At 35.8% G+C, this 19,123-nt stretch overlaps 1 protein-coding gene across 1 annotated transcript in view; it reads right to left on the reverse strand.

The window, feature by feature from the left end:
* Positions 1-19,123, reverse strand: part of UBR3 (ubiquitin protein ligase E3 component n-recognin 3) — a 105,671-nt gene that overhangs the window by 35,179 nt on the left and 51,369 nt on the right. The window contains 6 exon segments of the mRNA XM_066323345.1: positions 3,513-3,649; positions 4,475-4,675; positions 6,081-6,191; positions 9,520-9,653; positions 10,192-10,341; positions 16,941-17,029. Coding sequence (XP_066179442.1) covers positions 3,513-3,649; positions 4,475-4,675; positions 6,081-6,191; positions 9,520-9,653; positions 10,192-10,341; positions 16,941-17,029 — 822 coding nt within the window.

Consider the following 19,123-nt stretch of genomic DNA (forward strand, 5'->3'; position numbering starts at 1 on the left):
TGCCTTGAAGATCTGTGTAGCCTCTGCCCTTTACTGAAGAAAAGTCATCAAGAAAAACTGGGGGCATCTGATAGAAGCGTGGAACACAGAGTGGTCTCTGAAAGAATCGGTTGCTATCTCAGACTCCTCAACATGAAGGAAAGAGAATGAGAAAGAAAATCATCTGTATGAGTGTCTTCTTTTCCTGTCTAGAAATCTCAGTGTCATTCATTAGAGCAAAATAATTTGTAAAACACTGCCTTGATCCTCCTCACTCACAGAAAAAGCCCTGAGAAAATGGATTTTCCTCAGCTGTCCTGACTCCTGACTAAAAACGGACCTACTTCATCCCTTCTTGGGGGCTTTTATTGAAGGAATGTATTTGGGATGGGAAGGGTGATTTCATATTTCTGAGGATTCATACCAGGACAGAGTAGGGGGAAGTAAAAATGCAGTGTCATTCCCAGAAAGGGAATATATTTGGATGGATTTGCTCTTCCTATTGGGACAGAAGAAGCATACTAAGCACTATCATTTTTCTCACTTCAATTTACAAACACAACACATACATGGAAAAACCCCAGATACTGAGACACAGACTCAGAAAAAAAGAACACATGGCTTTTACAGTAGTCTATACACAGCTGACAGAAAAACCAAAGGGTTTGCTTGCACAGCCAACAAAAGCAGGAACTCTACTGCTGTGCAATACATAAACAGTCCTCCAAAATATGGCCACAAATGACAATCTTCAATGCTTTGAATGTGGAACTGTTACAATTAAAGCTAGGCACACGTGATTTGCAAATGACATCCTACACTAATCTTGTAAATGTCAGCAAAGACAAGGACGAATGCATGAAAAGGGAACACATTTAACAAGATACGACTGTTGGAAAAGCAGGTAGCCAAGGAGCTGCTGTTCCAGCTGTGCATGCAAATCAGCATGCCAAGACCCAGAATGCCTCTTTTGCAGGAGAACAGACAGCAGCTAGTCCTCCCACAAGGTGGTCAAAAGTTCTTTTGTTATTTTTTTTCCCTGCTACCAGTGACATATGCCTGGGTAAGCAAAAATTAATTAAGTTCCTTTTTTCCTGAAGAAGAAAGAATAACCTGCAGCAACTGCCTATGTATTGTTTCACCTTCCCATTGCAGCATTCAGTAATCCACTGCAAAGCTGGCATTCAGCTGTAAACTAGCATCTTTTAGGACAGGAGATGATGTCATTTTCTGATTTCATTTTCTGAAAATGGAACATGACTTTTAAGAAGATTAAGAGTGTTTAATTCACATGGAAACATACAGAGTTAATCAAAATATCATTGTATTCAAATGCTTATCTAAACAAGGGACAGATATGAGGAAAAACTCTGCAACAGCTGTAGAAGGTCTGACCAAAACCAGTTAAATGCTTCAGAGCACATGGAACTAGAAATACTCAAAGGTTACTGGTTGGTATGGAACACAACGGTATCATTACCTCAAGAACAACTCTGGATGGAAATCAGGAAGAAATAGGTCAAATGACAGGAATAACTTACAGAAAGTAAATTAGTTCAGCATGTAATTTTAATTGTGGATAATCCATTATTTGATGACATTAAATTAAATACATAATAAAATCATACAAAGAAAACTCTTCCAGTTTGGAAGACGATGTACAGATTTACTTCCATAGATACAAACTGCACAGTCATTTTAAAATGTCTATTTTAAAGTTTAATTTTTTTAACCCTACAGCTCTTATACAATTATCAGGTAGTAGAGGCATGTACATCTGGATTGCTGCACTGGAAAGCAAGACAAGTTATCCCTCTTGAAGCTGATCTGCCAGGTTCTCTCATAAGTGATCTTATGAGTCACTAACAATACAGAGGGCCGGATCCAACACCTGAGATTCACCAAACATGGATAAATGGAAAATTGCTGACACAAGTCTAATCCTACATGAAGAGGTAACAAGGAGTACACATGACATATCCTAATCTTAGTAGTCAACCATGATTTCTCTCTCCAGCAGTTCAAGCAGCAATGAAATACTGTTCTAGTTTGAGGCATTTTTAACTCTTTGAATGAAAACAGATCTGGAGCTCTTTGTGTAAATATAAAAGTAATATATAGATACATTTAAAATACATTTAGCCAGCATTTTAAAAGTTATATAACATTGCTCCCAGAAATGTATTTTAACACCTTAAATGGCATGTCAAGTTATGGTTACAAGCAATCAGACTTTGATACGTGAAATATTGATTTTGAGTCCTTTGTATTTTTGGAAGGGTATTTAATTGTACTGATCAAACGTGTAATTACTAAAAAATCCCAACATTACGTATCCTTGTATAGAATATACACTTAAAATATAGAATAATCCTGTAACTTGCTACGTATGGAATTCCATAGCTCTTCTGTATCAGTTAAAATACCCTGAAAGAATACAGATCATATTTCTTTTAATAGAGTAATACAATAATCCAAGTTGGAGGAGAATTCTGGAGATTAGATGGTCTAACCTTCTGTGAAAAGCAGAACCTTAGATTTGATTATCCAGAGCAGAACCTTAGATTTGATTATGCTGAGCCAAGCGTTGAGTATTTCCCCTGCTTATATACTAAAGACACTCAGCAACCAGAGTTTATGAAACTGCAATAAAAAATGCTACTCAATGGCATCACTTCTATGCTTGCAGTTTCTCTGCAGTCAGCACCTTCCCTGCAGGCCTCAGTAAGTCAGAGCTTAGAAAATTATTTGCTTAATGAGTATTTTAATTTCTTATGGGAAAACCTGGTATTGCAGTAACTCTGAATAGATGAACCATTCAGAGTACCTTAACACTTGGTAAGTGTTGGAAGGAGGGTATGGAAGTTCCTTCCATTCCTATGGTATGGAAGGAGGGACTGATTTTCTTAGAGTGTCTATGTGACACTGACAGCTCTAAAACTACAATCAAACATCACCAAGAAAATGCTGCTGGTTTCAACAATTTTTTAGAAGAATAAAGACTACATGAAGAGAAATTCCTGGTTGCTGATGTAATAAAAAAAGCTCCTTCTGTGATCTTCTTTAAGTAAATAAAACTAATGTGTGGCAGAGAGATAAAAAACACCTTGTGATTTAAAAACTAGCAATATGGCGGTGATACAGAAAAAACCTGATTCTGCAGAAGACAGAGCAGATTTGACAATTTGGGAAAGTAAAACAAAAACTGCAACATAAAATTTTGATATATGGAAAGCAAAACCCTGAATTAAGAAGAAAACTAAAAAAGCGTATGACACAATGTTCTCTGGGTTTTGTGCCACTGCTGCACGTAGTAAAAATGAACTGAGAGGCATATGCTTTCATTTTGCATAATGCCTGTATATGGAAATCAGAAAATGTAACCTTGATGTACCGAGTATTTAAAAAGTCCTTTTTGGAGATGATGAAAGATTTTTTAAATGCTCTTTTTAAAAAAGAAGAAAGCTATCTAGTCATTAATATCATTAGTGAGAAATACAAAAGAAAAAATGAAACAAGAAAATTATACCCACCTGGCTACAGAATACATAAACAGGAAATCATTGTCAGGTGATCCAGGAGTCTTACTATAATCTGTATACTTCTTCTGTGTGGTACTTTTTATATCTTTCATTACAGATTCCATTTCTTTACTGAGGTTGGTTTCAGACTATGAAGAAAGACACAAAAGAAGATTAGTTAATTTTACCTGAAGAAATGCAGTAGTGGACTGTATAGTGTAGCACTTTCATATTTGTAAAACACATTTCCAGGTAATGAAATAATATACATTAAAATCACTATTCTTCGCTCACAGAAATGTCAGCATTTTCTGAAAGTCATTCTGATTTGTTCTGAGTATGAAAACATAACTATTTTGTACATCTGCTAAGTTTAAGAATCTCATTGCTTGTGCTATTTTAAAGAATATTTGCACTTTACAAGTACACAAAACCACAAAACATCTCCATCAAGACTTGAAGGTAACAAAATTTAATATATTTTATTCTGTCATTCAGGGGACCTCATGAAGCTTTATAACACAAGAGCATCTGCAAATTGCTCTTTCTGTAAAACAAATAGTCCATACCTTAGAAAGCTCTTAAGAGACACTGTCAAAATAGCTTCCAGTTACAAGACTATAGCTGTTTTTTCATTGCATGGAAATTATAAATATATTTTAAATTACATTACTTCGTTCTATGTAAATATGGAGAAAACTGAAAATGTACTCAATAAAAAAAAATATATTAATCACATTTTCTCACAGCTTTCAACTGTTTATTTTTAGTAGTAGTGCAGTAAAAGCTCTAAGTTTCTTAGAGCATTATCAAGTTTCTTGATAAAAAAACAATAGTATGTTGTCTTCAGTATCAGAAGAAAATGAACTTTCCAAGGTTGCCAGTTTCTAAGAGATCACAAATGCAATATAATGTAAAAACTGAAAGGTAGAGGCAAATTAACAAGGATCTTTCTGCCTTACACTGATGCTTACTGGGAAAGTTCCCAGCTGTTCTTGAAGGTCTTCCACCTCTTGCACAAGATCTTGCATACACTTGTTACTATGACTTTGCCAAACACTTCTTTCCATGTTGTTTCCAGGATAACAAGGAAGAACGCTGTTGGCAAACTGCCTACACAGGGGACAGGTAAATTCTCCTTTGTCCACTGAAAAACCCTGGAGGACTTGGTCATTCTAAAAGAAAATAAAGAAGATGTAGCTGAAATTTGTAAACAATCATAGTTTTTTTAGCTTGATATTTCAAATGTACAGCCAAAAAAAAACAAAGTCTAAAACCTAAAACTAAAGAAAGAATAACTAGAATAGCTCCCCATTTTACTGACAAAGGTCTTAGCTACTACAGACTGTCTTACAATCCTCCAACTCAATTAATTTTCCTAATTTTTAAGCACTCTGCATTACCAACAATATCCCTATAATAAAGTAAAAAGACTTCAGTGGAGTATTTCCAACATTTCATGTGTGTTGTCTCTTTTTGCCAATTCCCATTAACTCTGAGACTCCCAGTACAGTCCAAAAAAAGCCTAATCAAGTAGCCATTGGCAGGCAGCATGAGAAAAACGCTGATTATTTCTTGTATCAAGTGAAGGATGAAAGAATGGACACGGAAGTACATGTCTGGAAACTGAGGATATGTCCTCAATATTCCTATATAAATTATTTCAGTCCTAAAAATGGCAGTAAATAGTCAAAATTATTATGCACTAATCTAGGTAGTAGTAAAACCTGCTAGGATCAGACCTTCACTTAAATAATCTAGAATCTTCAAGAATATAATTTCACAGAGTAACAGTTTGTTTCAAATTTAATAGAGGGTCCATCAGAAAAATTACTTCTGAATTTCTAAGATGCCAAAAAGCACTTTTCCAAAATTCTGTAAAGTGAGACTCTATCATAAAAGGCCAAATTTTGCTGCTATATTACTTTATGTCATTTTTATATTATTTTATATTTATATTGATTACACAATTACTGCTGCAAGCAAATTAAATTAATATGGAAAAGAACAATTAATCATGGGATCCAAGAAAGGTTGTATATCTCCTAGTTTCTTTAGAGGTTAAGTTTCACAATATGAGCAATGCTGACACTAAAAATACAAGGAATTGCTCACAGGTTTTTCTCAAAACGAAAATAAATTCGCAAACCATAAAAACAAACTAACAAAACCCATAAACACCCTCCTCCACCAACCACCCCCTTCCCCAAACAAACAAAACCCCAACAAAAGACCCACCAAACCCAAAACCTGAAGAAATGTCCAATAAAGTAATCTTGAACAAAAATGCTGGTTCATATGAAACAAGAAGTCATCACTTAGTCTTTATTTTTTTGTGCTGGTTAATTTTGTCCAAGATTTATTCTGACATATCAGAATAACTGAAAACAAAGTACTTTTTTTAGTAATGTCAAGATGCAATAAGAGATTAAGTTATTAAGTTCCTGAAGCATAATAAAACCATTCTGTATGTTCATGTAAAATATTTGATCGATCTGATTTGAACAGCATAAATACAACTGATTTCAGTAAAAGCCATTGAGATCCAAATAAACAACTCTGACCTTCAGTTTTACTTACCCGTAAGGATTCCATGTAAGATTTGTGACAATCTATGTGTAAAGTGTGACCACAAGTTTGTACATAAACACCTCCTTCCCAGCCTATTGACACTGCTTGTAGGCAGGAACTCTAAAACAAAGCAACAACAGTAAGAAAAAACAATTATATATAAAGCTATAAAAGTACTTGCCAAAACGTCAAGATTTACAAGACAGATAAGATTTTTTACTAGCATGCTACCTAATTAAAAGATATCCTTTCAAAATAAATAAAACAATCCATTTTTATAAGAAGTGTTTATTTATGCTGACTGACATGACTGCTATATGCTATTCTTTCCAATAGTTAAATTGTTAAATAGTTAAACTGCTGCAGTTCTTGTCACTTAAGATAACAACTTCTTTAAGGAATCTCTTGAATTACTGCATGAAGGTGGGTCTAACTCCAACAGCTGTTCCAAGAGCAGAAGTTATCCCATTTACAAGGGCAATGTACTTTCCAACACATTTAATTCATTTTTGTAGATAACTAAAATAATGATATCACAGTTACATAATTAAACCACAATCTGTTATCAAAATTCAGTGTAAACACTTGGGGGTTTTAATGAGTTGTTGAACAGTATCATAATATAACTCATCATAACTGGAAAAGAGAACAAATTATTGTTTAGGGAACTCAGTTGTATATTAGGTTTGTTTGGAAAACATTTGCCTTATGAGAAGGCTATACTTAAAGCCCACAAGTCCAAAAAAGCTACCCCACAGGTATTTTTTTCAGAAAATAATAACCTGAAGAAACAATCACCTCTGGCAAATTTATAAGAAATTCTAGAAAATTCTCTTGCAGAATATCTAACTATAGTCAGTCTAAGTATTAAATCTCCATTTCTCAAATATTTCGTACACAGATGAAAATTTACATTCTGGTTATATATTGGTTATATATTTAAAAACAGAGAAAGATTTATGGCTACCAGAATTGGAAAATCATTTTTAGTGTAGACTGATTTTAAAATGGTCTTAAACATATGATGCAAAATCAGAGTACCATGAATAACTCTGACACTTGCATTTTCTAAGACTGGCTAGTATCTTTTTTTTCCCCCCTGAATATGAGCAGGAAATCAAAACAAAATTACAGATTTTAGCTAGGGGACATGCTCCTGTTTACCATGCCTCAAACTGTCATTCATAATGTGCTGTGAGCCTCTCAGGCCATAAAATAGGAAAGACTTTCTCGTGCTGGTTCCTGTAAGATTTAGTAGACTGCAGTATTAATAAGGTTGTATGACATATCTGACTAAGGCCCACAGGACCAATATTTCATACAGAAAAAGCATTATTTACTGCATATATCTAATGAGGCTACTGAGTAGCAGTTGAAAAAAAACACCCCCAAATCACAAACAAACAACAAACAAACAAACAAACCCCAAACAATAAAGCAAACTCAAAGTCTTCGCCAGAAGGACTTTACTCTATTACTCTTGAGCTCAGAAATAAAGGAGAGTCCAAAGCAAACCACAGGCTTGGGATGGAGCACTCCTATATCAAGCTATTGGTTACAGAGTTCTGTGTGATTCTGGCAACACTCCTATCGATTCAGTCTATTGTCTCCTAATCTTTAGTCATACCTCTCCATAGTAAAAATAATCACTTTCAATGATTTTTACTTTAACGAGCAAGAATTCTACTCCCTGACAGCAAGCATCAAATTCCAGTAAGACAGTACAAGACTGAATCTCTATGGAAAGAAGTGATCTGTTTTGCCCAATCTCTATGCAGCACGTAGCTTTTGAATGACTTTTTTGTGGGGTTTTTGGGGTTTTTTGTTTTGTTTTGTTTTTTTCTTCTAGCAGAATAAGCTAGATCGTATTTCACAACTTAAAATTTTTACATCTAAATGAAATTATTGACTTGCCTCCCAAAATCTGTTGGAGGAAGTACACTTTTTGGGGAGGACATGGTTGATAAACAAAAAGACTTCTTATTGCTTAGCTCAGCTGGACAAGACACCCAAGACACTAGCAGATGTTTCCATTTTTATGTCCAAAGCAATTTAAAGATTAGTTCTTTCATGCAGAGACCTTTTTTTTAGCACAGTAGTGACCTGAAAGCAAAAATAGCTAATTCAACTGATGCTTGACTGGAATTTTTGAAAGTAGGATGCATTTGCTCATTGCATGACAGTGCACATTAGACTAATCTGTTGGTAATGTTACTGCACAGAAAGGGAAATAAACTCTTTAGTAAGATCAAGGTTTTGGTAATGTTTTGCTTGGAACTCCTTCCACTTGTAGTATGCAAACATGTAAAGCTCCACTCCAGCACTACTTCTATGCTTTTTATCACTTCAGCCAGAAAAAACATTAATTAACTATCTGAAACACTAAATCAATATCATCAATGTCAAAAGAAGATAAGATCATCCACAGATTCTTTCTCAGCTAAAAAATCATTTGTTAAAAAAATTAGTTATTTTTGGATGTCATTGTGAAAAAGCTAGCAACTTTGTTAGAATAAAAATTGCCAGTTTTTCCACTTTAAAGGCAAACTTTAAGCTTCTAAAGGCTCATTATTTAGTTAGACAGACTGAAAAGCTGGCATCTCACCTAGGACTAGTCTAGAGAAGCTAATTTAGGATCACGGGTTCTGTATTATTCACCCCAAAAATGACCTCTCAGAACAGTTGTGTATTATCTTACATAGCTCTTTTAGGCACTAGTAAGGGAAGTCACAGGCAGCCCTTCCACAGTGTCTGCAAGTGAACACGTCCTGCTGAGCAACAAGAATTGGCTCTCAAAATTAAACATGAAAAGCTGTAACTTGGCTTTCTGAAGTGATGTAAAACTCTGTTTGGAACAGCTAACAGAACTGCAAAGCAGACAGTTACTATCAATTAATGCAAAATTGAACTTCAGATGATGTGCAGAGTTGAGGATTCAGGAGAAGAGGACGCAGTCCATTGGTTTCTCCTTCACTTTCACTCATACTCCCCTTCTCTGTAATGGCTCAGAAATCTGTTACTGGTTAAAACAACTCTTTCCACTTACTTTGTGCTTCCAAAATACTTTTACCTGGTGAAGAGTAATTCCTTGACTGGGTTCTCTGAAGGGCTATGAGTGAGCTGGTGTTTGCTTAGACAGTGAAATTTCAACTGTGTGGTGACACTGGATTGTGAAATACCTTCTTTTAGTGAGTATCTGTGTGGATGTTTAATGACTGTGTAGCCTGTAGATATACTAGATGCCTATTGCCAAAAATATAACAGGGGAAAGCCAGAAACTATTTTAAAATAAGGACCCTATCAAATGCAAACACTTCAAAATTACTGCACCATGGAAAAGCACTCGCTAAACATAGAAATGAACCTAAGAGATCTCTAAGTTGTAATTTCATTTATCTTTTCACATACAAACTCTTAAGCAGTAGTCCTGTTCACATGAAATCCTTACATCTTTGAAGTATCGCTGTAGAGTTGCCAGCCTCACGTCGTGCAGCACGGCACAGGTGTCCCAGGGATAGATCTGCTCCTCCTCAGTGGTCGGGAGTCTCTTGGGCTCAGTGCTATTGCGGCATTGCCCCAGCACTGCGGGAAGAGAAGCAGCAACACACAGTGCAGGGGGTGACAACGGGCCAAACAATTCAGAAAGCCATCAGGCAGTTGTGGTTTGTAACTATAATGCGCTTTGTTGATGTTAAAAAGTAAAAACTTACTGAAGAATCTAAATACTGAAAGCTTTCTTTTGCACTTGTACATACAATATATATATATATATATAAAAATACAGATATATATAAATGAACACCTATATCCACTATCACTCGTATCTACATGCAAACACACTGATGGCTGTTTAATTTTCTTTTCCTTCCAGTACTGATTTTCCTGCAAGTCTGTAATGCACTGCTGTATTTGCAATAGCTAACATAAAGTAGGAGAGAATTAAACTGTTTATTCTTTCCCCCAGACCTTTAAAAGGTTCCTTATGTGTCTCATAGACAACCAGCCACAAAAAAAGCAGGGAAACCCCATCCTTCCAGACTTCATGAGACACAACGAGATTTATGTGCACATGCTAAAAGCTGCAGAAACACTGCTTTTCCTACAAGCCACACATTCATACCTGAGGACGCTTGTAATAGTACAACTAGCCCTGTAGGTCTGTCTTCAGTAGAAGGGCCACTTTGTCCACATATAACACAGTCATATATTGCCTCAGAAACATGCTGTTCAGACGTAGCTACCTCCATGGCAATATCAGCGTCTGGTGATTCTAAAAACCAATAAGAAAATTTGTATTAAACAGAAGTAAAGAAATCCAACTGAGGATTTCCATCTGAGGATGTCCAGTCTATCTGCATTGAGGTAGTGATGAAAAAAGTACAGAGTAATTTCTCTAGTTTATCTACAACCAAAATGTTGTCAGTTGCTTGAAACGAACCTTTCTGCTTCCAAGAAAGACACCTACAAAATGGAGTACATGCTTTTCCACAGGCAAAACTACTCCCTGTGGAATTATAAGTTCCATTTGAGTTTTGTATTAAACTTGGTATCTTTACAACTTCTATAAAACAAAGATCTAACTTCTATTTCATTTGATATTATAATGAAAACTTTGAACACGGAGAGGTGAAGGGCAACAATATGACTCTCTAGTAAGACCAGATTTGCTCACAGCTGACTGAAACAACCATTTGAAGAAAAATGGCTATCTGTTTTTTTCATGGTCCACATTGCTCCATCCTAGGTGCACAGAAACGTACAAGGCTACAACCCAGCTCTGAAGTATCAAAGCCACTGCACTTGACACAGCTTTGATCACATGGTACTGGGTGGTGCTGATTCCAGGGCAAGCCATTTTATATTACGCTGCAATCCAAGTTAAGAATTCTTTATTGGCTTGAGAGAAAAGCACCTTAGGACTAAATGATCCACTCCTGGCTGCTCAGGAACACATACAGTCTTGATCTAGAATACATGGGTTCTTTGTGTCTTTCCTAGAACATAATTATTCTAAAGGAAAACATTTCCTCCCTACCTTCAACCATACCCTTTATCCCTCTGACTAAGCAGGCTGAGGTACTGGGTAGAGAATCCAAAAACCTGAGTAGAGCAACAGTCTTCATGCAGAATTGCTTTCAGAACTGCTGCCTGCTGAAAATCTACTACAAATCTGGCACAGAAGGCTGCTGCCATAAGGAGAGGCGTGTCGGGTGCCAGGCAGAATATTTCTTTGTTATAAAAAGCACCATGCAATGCTCTTGCTCACAGGGCTGAATCAAAATTACACCGTTCTAGTAAGTACTGATTTTCTAGTCAGTTATTGAGGGTCATATGTAAATGAACCCTGATCTTCACCGACATGTAGTTGTTAATATTGTACACATGTCTATCACCATCTAGTGGCAGCCAGATGTAGAATGAAATAACATGCACAATGTATCAAGTGCAAATGTCCAAAACACCCAGGAAACTTAGAAGCAAATGGTAGCACAGAAGGGAGGACATAAACACTAAATGCTACTTTTTATATCTAGCATCACCTCATAATTGTGTACTGCATGATCATGTACACCTGTGTATAAAATGTAAGAAATGACAAGAGGACTAGAGTTTCAGCTTTCTTTCCCCTCTTCTTCTAAAATATTGTCAATACAACAGAAAATATGCAACCATTCAATATTTTTCAGACACATAGAAAGAACACAATGTATCAATCTGATTTTGAGCAATTCAATGGAAGTCATCAAAATCTGTCAATATTTAATTTACAAAACACCATTCATTCATCATAAATTGCATATTTTTAACCTGAAGGAAAAAAACACCCCAGAACTTATGATTTAAAAGGTGTTTAAAATCAGTTCAATATATGCAATTCATACTTCTATTGCCTATGGGGAGCAGGCACATAAAAATCAGGTTAATTTAATTTTAGAACTCAGTGACTAAGTGCATGCTTCCTTTGCAACTGGCCAGATGTAGATGCAGCTGGGCTACTCTGGAAAACAATAAACTTTCAAGGAAAGTAATCTACTAGCACCAAGGAAGACTCCCTAATAAAATAATCTGCACCTGGGCTAGTAAAATAAAACAAAGGTATATTGGCAAGAAATGAAAATCTCAAACAAGAATACCAGAAAAACTGTAACCAAACAAACCCCCTCACTTCTTTTTGAATAGACTCTGATAAATCTCAATTACTCACTTAAACTAGCTTCAAACATTTAATCTGATTGATTTCACAGACTTGTCCTAATGATGTCAGCATGTGAAGAAGGAGCCAATGAAAAATACAAGGTAAGACACATGGTACTGGTATCAGTTCACCACGTTTCTATCCTGAGATTTGTCTTATGTTGTAGTACACCTCATCCCCTAACAGTGGGTTCTGGAACTTTTCTTTGTCCTTAGGAATTATTTCACAAATTTGAATCAATATGAACCTTACAACACTGAAGGAGGATGGACAAATTTAAACCGTGACAGAAATCCAGGGAAGATCCTGTAGTTCCCAAGAGTTTTTTAAAAGTTAATTATCTAGCTCTTTTTTCAGTTTTGCACCAACAGAAGTAGAGAAACAAAGTTACAAAAAAACCCCAGCAATCCTACGTTCTTATAAATTACTGATCAATCTGCTAAAAACTAGCACACTGATGTACTGCAGAATGCATTGCTACCTGAATTTAATTTCATTTCTACTCTCCAGAGCTAAGGATGCACTCCGTTATTCTCCCTACTCAGCAAAACCCCCCCCAAAAAGGGCCTTGTAAACACAGTAAATATAGTTCACAATCCACTGAGTGTAGTCAACATTTGTCCTGCTGTACACATTGTGTCAAAGCAGCCCCTTGGGATCAAAGCAACCATTAGTATGCTAATATTCTTTGCCCTGACCCAGCATATACATTCTCAAGAGATCAGTACCTAATTTATTTTTCTATCTGGGTTCAGAAGACTGAGTGTTAGGAAATATATGTCACCTTGCATTAAAACTCTGCGCTTCTTTTTAAGTCTAACTAAGGAATGTTTCATGAAGGACAAAATGACATCCTCCTAAGACACACATTTTAAGATATACATAAAAGATCATCTGCATACTTATCAGGATGCATTAAAAAAAGTTTAAAAATCACACCAGCCACTTCAGAGACAAGAAAACTATTGAAGAAATGAAAGATATCTTTGCATTTATAATTAACAACCAAATTACAAATTTTCAATACTGTAAGTAGTTCAGCAGCTTGCCTGGAACGGATCATATTTTGTTTTCATAAAATTCAGACAGATCTTTACAAATATAACTGTAATTTGTTAAAGGCTACTATTAACCTAGAAATGAGGGGTTTAGTTTTGTTCTTATTAAGTCCCTCCTGAAGGTTGTGAAGTTTCAAAAATCTCTTGCACAGAGCTGCACAGCAGATGATCAACCATGGTCTCACTCTGAGGCAGTGCTCTCAAAGAGCCCAGAGGAGCTGGAACCAGGAGCTATAACCAGGAGCGGGAAAGCCTCTGGAGCTGAAACCAACACCACATTTTTGACTCTCTGGACAGTCCCTCAGACACCTCAAGAGTTTTATCTGCTGTTTTTAGAACACTTTTCTTGGTTTATTTTTCCCCTTTTTTTGTTTATCCTACAGTCAAACAGCTTAAGACAGCACAGTGGATGCTGTTCTATCCTAGTTCATTAACATAACTGTTTCTAAATTTCACCTAATTACTTCCAGGCAAGCTTGAATGGCAATGCAGTTCTGCAGATGTCACAGAATATAAATAGAAAGTAACAGGGGGCACAAACGGAAAGTGCTTCATAATTGTTTTTTTTTTCTACAGTAACTGTGTGAAAGAAAATGCCAACGTTTATTTTCAGAATCTCAGATGAATTTGTGTATGTCGATTCAGATAAATAAATTCTACTAGAAAAATGAGACACAGTTAATATTGAATCATTAACGTGTAATTAGGTAACTTCCTTTTAAGCCATGTTTCATTGCAGCATCCAAACAACCAAAGAGGAATACCTCAGGGGATTAACAGTGCCTCTGTTCACTTTATTAAACATTTTAGAAACTAAGAAGTATACGGGTTACAATAAAATAACTTTTCAGCTTTGGCTCTTCTCCATTATTCCTATCTCTTCCTAGACACATTCTCAGAGAATTTCCAATCTTCTACAATGTCAATAGAAAGGTATTATTAACTTTTAAATATATACCCAAAAGCAATTACAACAGTTCTCACATTTTACCAGTGGATCACATCTGCTTTTCATAGTTAAAGTTTTAAAATATGATGATGATAATAATAATATAAATTTGCCCAAATGACACCAACTGAAACAGTGACAGAACAAGGGAGCTGAGGCCTCATCATCCCTGCATTTTTGACATTAGTATTATTACTGTTACAACAAGTGAACAAAATTAAGAAATAAACCTACTGCTGGGCTTCAATCTGTGAGGAAAGTAACAGTTAACAGACTTCTGTGAGAGGGAAATGAATTCCCACTGATTTTAGTATGAAAGGATTTTTTATTTTCAGCTACTTCAGCACTGCTATGCCACGATTCAGGGTAAACCTATGAATTACCTAAGATTAATTTTAAATTTAATCCCTCCAGAAAGACTAGTTTCAGAATTCTTACTTTGTCTTGTGCTTCAAAAGTAGAGTAACAATAGTTTCTGCAACATTTTCAATAATTCTCTGTATGATATACAGAATGCATTCACAGCTAAACAAACCACTTAGATCAACAAACTGAAGAAAATATTCCTGGTAAAAATTAATCTAGATTTTTAAACAAACCCAATGCACTATAATAGTATATGAATTTACTTTCTGAGAGCTATTTTAATGCCAGTCAGAACATAAAAGCTACTACTGGACTATAGTACTACTTCACTTCTTTTTCTGACTTTTTTATGAGAATACACACTGAAGTAGTGTATTCTCATAAAAAAAGTCAGAAAATGGAATGACAACACAGAACACACTGAAAACAATTAGTGAAAAGCCAAAGTAATTATTAGTTAACACAGTGCCTGGAATTCTATTAAGTTGTTGCCAAATGTCTTTATGTAGAATTAACTTTATGAAAATGTAGTTCATTAAGTCGGTTCTATCAAGTGTTGTGCAGATCTGGTATGACTGACAATAAACAGTGTATTTTACATTGAGGCATCTGAAGTTATTAACTCTTTAAACACTAAGAAGCAAAGAAGCAAGCGATTTAAATCTTGCATGCTCAAGAACTTTTTAACACACAATCATAAACACGAAGGCCAAGTCTGCCCCCCTGAGAATTTAATATTCATTAACGAAAAGCCAAGTGTTCCCAGTCCTTCATAAAAGGAAGTGTTGTGTAATTTACTGATTCAGCTACCAGGATTCATCCACAAATCAAAGCAGTTATGTTAAAACATAGCTCATAAAACCTATGCACATTTATTTATATATGCAAATATAGCTATACAGCTATTGACAGGTACATCAATATCCACACCTATATGTATACAGATATACACCCACCTGATTTTATATATAAACCCCATCAATTTCTAAGTTGCTATATGAAGAATTCAAAATGTAAGTGACTGAAGAATCAAACACTCCCAGTTACTTCCAATTAGCCATGACCATATAAAAACTTAATTTTTAATAAGGAGAGCTGGAAGGTACTTCTTCCCTTCTTCCTTACTTCAACAAATAGATTACAAACAAACAGCTGCCATTTAATGAGGTTGACTTACAATACAAAGGTCACAGATGAAAATTAGAGTATTGCACAGCCTCCAAACATAACATCATATATAGTGATTAATTTCATAGAATTCAGTAAGTCTGGGTTGGACAGGATCTTAAAGACCATCAAGTTCCAACCCTCCTGCTGTGGGCAGGGACATCTTCCACTAGACCAGATTGCTCAGAGCCCCATCCAAGATCACTAAGGTATCCAAAACCTTAATAAGTATAAATGAATAAATCTTCTCAGCAACCTATGAACTGAAGGGAATTTAACAATTTCAGAAGACAGACTTTTTCAGCAAATACAGTTGTCAAAATATTTTTAACCAATGGTTAAACTCAAATCAAAACTTCACAGCAGATGATACTTGATGGAAGGCAGGGGAAGATTCCCTTGCTTTTTCTTATCTTTCAGAAGTGCAAATTTTCTGTGAAGTGACGCAAATGACAAAACAAAAATTTCCATTCCTCAGCTGAACACAAACTAATCAGGACTATGCACTTCTACACAGGAGAATCTGAAAGAACTCATCCTCAAGAAAAACAAGACCTGATTGTGCTGTAAAGCCAGTATTTGAAATAACACAATGTTATCACTTACAGCAACTGAGGTGATCTAAAAATTATGTTTTCCTTAGTCCATAAGCAAGGCAAAAGGCAAAATTAAAAGGCAAAATTTTCACTTTACTGAACTTCGAGGCTTTATGGAGAAATAATCTTAAATTTTATTACTACAAATTAAAGAAAGATACAATCTTAAAAAGACAAACTAATTTGGGGATATTTTATGTTAAAGGTAAATACTTTAAAACATATCACACATTTAATAATTACATGTACTGTATATTAACAAAAACTAGGAATAATGTCCTACAGATTTATTCTATTCTTTAGCAATTATGTATTCAGCAATATCTGTCCTATAAACAAAGTTAAGCTCCCTAAGAAGTATGAACTTAACAAGTGCACACAAAAGTATAATCTGAGGGAAGAGTTTCCTGCTTGATTAAGAGTAGTTGACACTTGGGATTTTTTTGTGAGTGTCTTTGTTTTTTAAACTGAGTAGAAACCTTAATACTAATATGTGGGAAAAGACAAAAGCAAGCAGTCAACCACACAAAAACGTACCAACATCCATGGCAGTTTCCATGAAGCTTTTCTGCCTCGAGGCAAATTCAGCCAACAGTTTCTGTTGCCTTTCTCTAGCCTTCTGTCGTCTGTGTGAAAGAAGGGGGAAGAAGAAAAAGTAAGCATGCTTAATGGAGCAAAATAACCCTTTAAATGTCAAGCTGATTACAATTACCACCTTAAACAGTATCATTCCAAATTAAGGTTGATATAAAGGAATAGTTTCCAAGCCTAAAAAAGGAATCTTTTGCTTTTCTAAAGCAGAAAAGAAATTAGTGCTACTTTCTTCTGAGTCTGAAAGACCAGAATAAAATCCTGACCTAAAACATCCTTCAACAGTGTTTACCACAGGATCATTTAACAGAGTAGTCCATTACATCACAAGAAAAAGAACTCAAGACCTTAGTCCTGAAACGTTTTTATCTATTACACATGGAAAGAAAATGAGAGAGCAATGTTATTTGTACAAAAACAAGTACTTCTGTGAGAAACCAACATTTACACAATAATTTTAACAGTTGTAGTAAACCTCATAATAAGCCTCATTCCCTTTTGATATCAAGCATGATGGCTTGGGAAACAATTACGAATAATTTATTTTCCAGCTAAGTCTCCTCACAGTGGTTCCATCTCCCCCCATTCCACCCAAGGTACTGGCCACCAACACCTTTTATACTGGGATTTAAAGAACCTTGAGATTACATCCAGATTATGAGCCCTCATCTCCCTGAAGCCAAGATGACTTCACTAACTTTTCCTCACTGTTCGTCACAGCTCTGGGATTACAAATGGTAAACATTAGAGACTTACTCCTGTCTATCCTACTATTTAAATACTGCAGTGGGTAGACGAATCTTGATGGATTTAAAAAGATAAGGAAAACAGACACTAATTTTCCTTACTTTGACATGAGTTTACAAATAGAGGAAATGGGAGAGTGGAAGTGGTAAAACCAAACAAAAGCCCTACACCAGAGCTGCTCACCACACAGAAAATGCCCTTGGCTGAGGGGGTTTACACAGCACCTCCCCAGTGCAGCTACAGAAGCTTGATCATAGCTACAAATTCAGTGCATCAGCTTTTTTTTTTCCACTGCTCAGACATGATTCAGATAACTAACATGGGCTTTAAAAACATCACTCAGCATCTGATACCCTGACGGGTGAGTCCTCTTAAGTCTCAAGCACTGTCTGATTATCAGTGTCCTCGCACAGCAGTGGCATGCACAGGCCCAAAGCAGCTGGTACAGTGTAACCTGTCATCCTGAAATGACTTGTTTATAAGTCAAAGCTTCTAACTTGTTTTCTTAAAGGCATCTGAAAGACCCAAATATCTCTGCCCATTTATCTGCTACATGGTACAGTCACCATTTTTCAAAATAGCTTCCGTTTACAACATCACTAAGATTCATTATTCTGAGGATCAGACCAGAGCATTCATTAGACTGGATTTTATTTATTTCTCCCTGGAAATTTCTCAATAAACACCTTGACTAAAAGGAGAGTGACTGTAAATAGATGCATTTAATAAGAAGACATAAACAAAACTCTGACAGATTCGGTACAGCTCAGTAATTTTCCATGACGGCCCATGGGAATATGACACTGCAATGAAAAAATACCGCAAGCAGCTCAAGCTTGCTTCTAGGTCTGTATTTCAGTTTCTATGGCAACAATCTATTGCCTGAGTGATGCCATTATATGTTGAACTAAGCTAAAAAAGGTGATTCCTTAACGTTCAGCCTGCTCAGTCTTCACTGATACAAAACTAACTGGGGGGACATATCAGAGAGATTTTAATGAAAAATTCATTTTCAAACAAATAAAAATTGCAGAAAAATAAAAATAATCCAGAAACCAGTTGAGTCAGATGACTGCACTTTTCTAATCTAATTTCTAGAACCGTAACTACGTATTCTGCTTACGTAAACCATTCAAAATACTGCATGTACAAGTACTCAGTAGTCCTCTTGCCCACTCCTCCCTGTGCGCTCTACTGCAGCTACTGTGGTAAGTACTCTGACCTGAATTCCCCACTTTCTATGCCCTAACCTTCTAACACTACCCACTGTCCACTCCCTCCAAATCTCACATTCCAGCCTTTTGCACCAGCCAAGTGTCAGTCTCTCCCCACTCCAGCCAACTTCTTTGCAGCTGAGTCTATGACATCGCCCAAACATCAGT

This window comes from Sylvia atricapilla, chromosome 7 (assembly GCF_009819655.1).
Source record: "Sylvia atricapilla isolate bSylAtr1 chromosome 7, bSylAtr1.pri, whole genome shotgun sequence".
NCBI lineage: Eukaryota > Metazoa > Chordata > Aves > Passeriformes > Sylviidae > Sylvia > Sylvia atricapilla.